This window comes from Orycteropus afer, unplaced genomic scaffold (assembly GCF_000298275.1).
Source record: "Orycteropus afer afer isolate SDZICR_OR568_19922 unplaced genomic scaffold, OryAfe1.0 scaffold00533, whole genome shotgun sequence".
In the NCBI taxonomy this organism is placed as follows: domain Eukaryota; kingdom Metazoa; phylum Chordata; class Mammalia; order Tubulidentata; family Orycteropodidae; genus Orycteropus; species Orycteropus afer.
Window position 1 is genome coordinate 1392540 of NW_006922120.1, and position 7792 is coordinate 1400331.

Below are 7792 nucleotides of genomic sequence, written 5' to 3' on the forward strand. Positions count from 1 at the left end.
TCTAAAAATTAAATTTTTATGTGCTTCCAAAGACTTCTCCAAAACAGCCAAAAGAGAACCTACAGATTGGGAAAAAAATTTTGGCAATGAGACATCTAACAAAAGACTTATGTCTAAAATTTACAGAAAACTCCAACACCTCAACAACAAAAAGACAAATAATCCAAATAAAAAATGGGCAGAAGATATGAATAAACACTTCACCAAAAAGAATATTCAGGTGGCCAACAAACATATGAAGAAATGCTCACAGTCATTAGCCATCAGAGAGATGCAAATCAAAACAATAATAAGATAACATCTTGCTCCAGCACTGGTAGCAAAGTTCAACGAGACACAAAATAACAAATGCTGGCAGGTTGTGGAGAGACTGTGACTCTCATACACTGATAGTAAAATGATACAACCACTGTGGAAAACAGTATGGTGACTCCTTAAAAAGTTGGAATTAGAAATACCATTAGATCCAGCAATTCCATCACTAGGTATTTATCCTAAAGAAGTGAGAGCCATGACAAGAACAGATATATGCACACCCATGTTCACTGCAGCACTATTTACAATAGCCAAAAGATGGAAACAACCTATGGGCCCATCAATAGAAGAATGGATAACCAAACTACGGTACATACACACAATGGAATACTATGCAACCCTAAAGAATAATGTAGAATCTGCAAAACACCGCATAACGTGGATGAACTTTGAGGACCTTATGCCGAGTGAAATAAGCCAGTCACAGAAGGACAAATACTGTATTATTCTGTTACTGTAAAAGTCAAGGAAAGGTTTCTCTATGGCAGGAAATTTTCTTTGTTGGTTACCAAAGGTGGGAGGGGAGGGAAGGGAACACTGCTAGATAGGTAGAGACAAGTACTGATTTGGGTGAAGAGAAGGGCAATATACCAAATGAGAGTGATCAACACAGTGGCACTGAGGAAGAGGAAGACACAGAGAGGTGCATAGGAGGTACAGACAACAAAGATGAACCCTTTTGTACAGACAGTACTGCCTTTTCAGTGATGGCAAACATTGACCTAGGAGTGGATAGATGGGTGGACAGACTGCACTATTAGACATGTCTATGCAGGGGGGGGGGGAGAGATGCACCCATGACCATGTATAGGGTTGGCAGACAATGTTTCTACAAGTATATTTTCATGTTCTGTAAGAATTCCCAGGTACATAGTAAAGCTAACAAAGGACAAGGTTGTAATCACTTCTTGGCCACAGCCAGCTACCCAGAGGGAGCGAGTAATTGGACCTGTGGGCTCAGGACCATAATCGCAGGGGACGTCAAGCTCAATTGGTATAACATACTATACAAAAACATTGCTCCACTTTCTACTTTGATGAATAGTCACTGGGATCTTAAAAGCTTGCAAGCAGCCATTTAGATGCAACAATGGGTCTCTCCTCGTCCAGAGCAAAGAACAATGAAGAACACTAAAGACACATGGAAACAATTAGTCCAAGGGACTGGAACACCATGCCATCCTCAGCCTGTACAACTGTGAGACCAGAAGAACTAGATAGCGCCCAGCTACCACTGTCAACCCTTTTAAGTGTTACTCATGTGATCAGTGGACCAGCAGCATTTGCATCACCTGAGAATCTGTTAGAAATGAAAAATCTCAGACCCTAACCCAAATCTCACTGATCAGAATCTGCACTTTAATAAGATCCTCAGGTGATTCATATGTGCATTAAAGTTGGAGAAGCACTAAGTGACTAAACGCAGTACAGATTTACTTCTTGCTCCCATTAAATCTAATGCTCCAGAGCAGCTCTCCTCCATGCTGTGACTCATGCTTCTTATGTTTCTACATCTCAACTCGTAGCCTGTGCAGTCATCAAGAAAGGTAAAAGAGAGAAGGGAAAATGGCACAGAATATATTTTATGGCAGGCCCAGAAATAGCTTATTAAACTTTCAAGTCACAGGCCCCAGGCCAACAGAAAAGAGCCTGGGAAAGGTAGTTGTCTTGTGTGCCCAGACTGAGAAAATGAAGCAAGTTCATTAAACAATGCTGGAGTCTCTCAAGAATACCAAGAAAAAGTTGACTAACCAGGCTTGAGCAAGAGCAGAGCCAGGAAAGTTATGAAGACTATCATCAACAGAGTTTTAGTTCCTGTTCAAATTCTGAAACCAAAGGCCAGCTAGAAAACTGGCTCACCTCGCATCAAGTGGTTCACTCCTGGTTTAATCACCTGGCAATTCCAAAAACAGGCAATGTGAATGGACAAACATTTAAAAGACATCTTGGGACTAATTAGTACACAAGCTTACAAACATCCAAAATGGCACACAGTCTAAGAACTTCCTCAAAGTCTGTTTAAATCTCTAATTACAAAAAATGACACACACTTGTATATATTTATACAAAATATATAAAGTACAAAAGGATTTCTTTCTCCCTCCAAATGCCACTCTCCAAATGTAATCATATTAAAATTCTGGAATATTCTTCCAGATCTTTTCTATACAAACACAGTATACAAACACATACCAAAAAAAAAAAAAATTATTTTGACTGGGTCATACATTGTTCTACAACTGAATTGCTCACCCAGCAGTGGATCATGGGCATCTATCCACATCTGTACAAACAGATTGACTTTCATCTTAACAGCTAGACAGTATTCCATAAGATGGCTTTTAACCAGTCTCTTTTTTAAATTACCAAAATGCTATGCTAAAGATCCTCATACATCCATTAGCATGTATTTTTCTGTCAGGAAAACTTTACGTGCATGTGATATTGATGATATTGTTTGATAATTTCCACATTCTGTTGGATTACCTTTCTTTGGAATGGACACAAATATGGATCTCTTCCAGTTGGTTGGCCAGGTAGCTAGCGATCTTTCAAATTTCCTGGCATAAATGACTAAGCACCTCCAGAGTTGCATCTGTTTGTTGAAACATCTCAATGGGTATCCCATCAATTCCTGGAGCCTTTTTTTTTTTGCCAATTCCTTCAGTGCACCTTCAACTTCTTCCCGGTGCCATCAGTTCTTGATCATATGCCAAGTCCTGAAATAGTTGAACATTAACCAATTCTTTTTGATACAGTGACTCTGTGCATTCCTTCTATTTTCCTTTGATGGTTCCTACATCATTCAGTATTTTGCACACATTATTCTTCAATATTGCCACTTGAGGCTTGAGTTTTTCCTTCAGTTCTTCCAGCTTGAGAAATGCTTCTGATTTTCTTTCTAATTCCAGGTCTTTTCACATTTCATTATAATACTTTGTCTTTTCAAGCTGCTCTTTGAAATCTTCTGTTCAACTCTTTTATCTTGCCATGTCTTCCATTTGCTTTACCTCTGCTGAAGAGCAAGTTTCAGAGTGTCTTCTGACATCCATTTTGGTCTTTTCTTCCTTTCCTGTCTTTTTAATGACCTTTTGCTTTCTTTATGTATGATGTGCTTCATATCATCTCACAACTCATCTGGTTTTTAGTCACTGGTGTTTAATACATCAACTCTATTCTTCAAATGGTCTCTAAATTCAGGTTGGGTGTAATAAATGTCATATTTTGGTTCTCATGGACTTGTTTTAATTGTCTTCAGCTTCAACTTGCATATAAGCAATGGATGCTCTGTTCTATACTCAGTTCCTGGCCTTATTTTGACTGAAACTGAGCTTCTCCATTGCCTCTTTCCACAGATGTAATAGGTCTGATTTCTGTGTATTCCTTCTGGTGAGGTCCACGTGGATAGCCACTGTTTATGTTGCTGAAAAGGGGTATCTGCAACGAATAAGTCATTGGTCTTGCAAAATTCTATCATGCAATCTCAGGAGTCATTTCTATCACCAAGGCCGTATTTTCCAACTACCGATGATTGTTCTTTGTTTACAATGTTTGCATTCCAATCACCAATAATCATCAATAGACTGCAAATTTTGTAAAAAAAAAAAAATATATATATATATATATATATGTGTGTGTGTATATATATATATGTCTTCAATTTCTTCATCTTTGGCCTTAGTGGTTGGTGCATAAACTTGAAAAATAGTAGTATTAACTGGTCTTCCTTGTAGGCATATGGATATTATCCTATCACTCACAGCATTGTACTTCAGGACAGATCTTGAAATATTCTTTTTGACAATGAATATGATGCCATTCCTCTTCATTTCATCATTCCAAGTATAGTAGACCATATGCCTGTCTGATTCAAAATGGCCAATACCAGTCCATTTTAGCTCACTAACGCCTAGGATATCGATATTCACGTGTTACATTTCATTTTCGACAGCTTCCAATTTTCTTAGATTCATACTTCGTACATTCCACATTCCGATTATTAATAGAAGTTTACAGCTGTTTCTTCCCATTTTCTGTCTTGCCCCAACAGCAAATCAAAGTCCCAAAAGCTTTATTGCATCCACATCGTTAAGGTCAACTACTTTGAGGAGGCAGCTCTTCCCCAGTCATAATTTGAATACCTTCCAAGCTGAGGGGCTCATCTTCCAGCACTATATCACACAGTGTTTCAGGGCTATTCATAAAGTTTTCCAGTAATATATCAGACAGTGTTTCACTGCTATTCACAAGGTTTTCACTGGCCAGTTCTTTGGGAAGTGGATGGCCCCTTCCTTCTTCCCAGTCTGTCTTAATCTGGAAGCTCTGCTGAAACTTGTCCACTACGTGTGACCCTGCTGTTATCTGAAACACCAGTGGCATATCCTCCAGCCTCAAAGCAACATGCAAGCCACCACAGTACGGACAAACTGACATAACAGGAGCTGAATAGTATTTGTTGATTCAATGCAATGTGACAAATTTACATAAATTTGTTGGGCAAGCATTTTACACTGGCATAGTGCTTGGAGGTTTACAAAATACTTTCACATGAAGTCTAGATAGGTAGACTAAATAGGTAGATAGTATCTAGATAGGTAGATATGTGTCAGGCTTGCCTGCCCAGTCATTAAGTGGCAAAGCACACTATCATAACCCAGTACTGTAACTTATGCGTCCACATACATTTGCACTTCGTTTCAGCCTTCCGATACACTTTATTACACTTTATTATCTCTCTCACTTGATCTGCCCTTGTCTTGTTCTTCTTCCTATCCCAGGCCAAACAGCCTGGACCATAGATTACCAAAAATCCCATGACGATGAAGTCGATTCCAACTCATAGAGACCCTAAAAGACAGAGTAGTACTGCCCTACAGTGTTTCCAAGGCTATAAATATTTACTGAAGCAGACTGTCACATCTTTCTCCCCTGGAGTGGCTGGAGGTGAGACCGCCAATTTTTTAGTTGACAGCTGAGCGTTTAACCTCTGTGGCACCAGAACTCCTTGGGCAATAGGAAATGCCCCGTAAACACCAGGATTCTTCCGCCGTCTAGAAGTCCCATCAGTGCCTGTGGAGCCTCAGCTTTGAGCTTCATTTACACTTACTCCTGCTCCCTTCCACCTGTTAATTTACACAGCAGCACCAAAGAAGCTTCCTGCACAAGCCATAGACTTTTTCTCCCTAATAAAAATTACTCTCGAATCAACGCTTCCTCTGCCTGCCCCATCGGATCCCCCAATTCCTACCCCAGTCCGGGGGTGCGAGTGCCAAGCTACGCCCTGCCGACTACAGGAAATGCGCCTGGGACCCCAGACCCACATCCCGGGGGCGGCCGGACGGAACTGTCAGTCGTATTGCGCGCCCAGGAACAATGTGTCAGGAGAGAGCGGGACGAGGCACCTCGCAGCTCCAGTGCAGCCACGCCCAAACGGGGGTCCCGGAGACAGGTTGCCTGCCCTGAGCTCCCCGACTTGCGCAGCTCGCGACCCAGGTGTGCGAGCGCACTCCGAACGTACCCGAGCAGGCAGCAGTCGCAGACGACGCCACGACTCCCTTTGCACACCGTGTATGCCAAAGGATCCGAGCGGAAAAGTAGGTCTCCGGGGCGCAGCGCAGCCAAGGCGCGAAGTCCGTTTCCCCGGTCGGCAGTGCTGAACTTTTCCACCTTCGGCGGCTCCATCCTCTCCCAGCTCCCGCACCTCAAATATCTACCGCGTCCCGCTTCTCACTGGCCCCCGAGACCGCGCGCCTGCGTCCTGCGCGTACACGTACGCCCGAGGGGCGGGGACGGTGCTGCAGATCTCTGAGCATGCGCAGACATACTCTGGGCGTCCCAGAGAGCTGGGAGTGTGGGGCAGCGGAGTGGTTCTTGGTGGTTCCGGGAGCGTGTCTAGCCCAAAGGTGCTCGGTGGAAGAAATGGCGCGGTTTTCTTTTTCTCCTCCAGGTTTTAATTACGAAAATTGTAATGTTTATGGAAAAGTTTAAAGAACTTGCCACCTAAATCCAAAAATTCTTAGCAGTTTGTCGTGTCTGCTCTTTCTCTTTCCCTTTCTATGGGTGTAGGTGTGTGTGTGTGTATACAGACACGTGTTGAACCATTTGAAAGTAAATTGCATCACGCTCGGGGCACATATACTGTAGATTACCTTTATTTCATCATGCGGATAAATCAGCTATCAGATATCAGTCTATCCATCCCTTGTAAATTTCCCCATTAACTTTTCATCTAATGGTTTTAACAACCATTGATGAGTACTACCTAACTCCGTTATTTCATTAGGAATTGCTGCCTTTTAAAAGCTTTTTACTGATGCATAGGAGCTCTGGTAGCACAATGGTTAAAGCGTTTGACTGCTAACCAAAAGATTGGTGGTTCAAATCCACCAGTGTTCCCTGGAAGAAAGATGAGGCAGTCTGTTTTGGTAAAGATTTACAGCCTTGGAAGCCCTATGGAGCAGTTCTACTCTGTCCTATAGTGTTACCATGAGTCAGAGTCAACTGGATAGCAATGGGGGTTATTGATGCAGAAAATCACACAAAATAAATGATGCTTAATGGATTAATGTAAGGCAAACATCCTTGAAAGCATAAAATCAGGTCAAAAACTGTGCCAGCCACCCCAGAAGTTCTTGCATATTACCTGTTTCAATTTCAGACTCCTCCATCCGCCTCAAAAATGACCATTATCCTGACTTGACGGCACATAACAACAAACAACATCCTGATTTTATAGTAATCACTTCCTTCTGTTTCTTTATAGATTTTTACCCAAATGTGCAACCCTAGACACTTTTTGGTCTTGTTCCTTTGTTTAATTTAGGTCTTTTAAGTCTCTTAATCTTTGACAAGTTCCACATCCCATCCATTCTTTGCCTTATAACTTACTAGTCAAAGAGCCTAGGGCATTTAACCTTTGGAGTTGTCCACAAATTCATTTCCATGATTACATACACATGGTACAGTTCATGTTTCTCTGTCCTATTTCTTGCAAATTGGCAACAGGATTCAGACATTTTATCAGATTCATGTTCACTCTTTCTGGCAATACTATAGATGGTACTGGGTTCTTCATCAGGAGTCACATAATGTCTAGTTCTCTCAACTTCTATGGCATTGTTGTCATTGCTGTTAGGTGCCATGGAGTCATTTCTGACTCATAGGGACCCCATGAACAGCAGAACAAAACACCGCCCGATCCCGCGCCAGCTCCATGATCTCTGCTATACTTGAGCCCATTGTCGCAACCACCATGTCAATCCATCCCATCAAAGGCCTTCCTCTCTTTTGTCAACCCTCCACCTTACCAAGCATGAAATCTTTCTCCAGGGAATGGTCCCTTCTGACAACATGACAAAAGTAGGTGAGATGAAGTCTGGCCATTCTTGCTTCCAAGGAGCATTCTGGCTGCATTTCCTCCCAGACAGAACTGTTAGTTCTTTTAGCAGTCCATGGTACTTTCAGCATTCTTCGCCAG

The 7792-nt window shown here is 42.0% G+C and overlaps 1 protein-coding gene across 1 annotated transcript in view; it reads right to left on the reverse strand.

Annotated features, from left to right (window-relative positions):
• SMYD3 (SET and MYND domain containing 3) overlaps nucleotides 1-5997 on the reverse strand; it is a 1342222-nt gene extending 1336225 nt beyond the window's left edge. The window contains exon 1 of the mRNA XM_007955714.2: nucleotides 5834-5997. Coding sequence (XP_007953905.1) covers nucleotides 5834-5997 — 164 coding nt within the window. The remainder of the gene's footprint in view (nucleotides 1-5833) is intronic.
• Between the last annotated feature and the right edge of the window lie 1795 nt (nucleotides 5998-7792).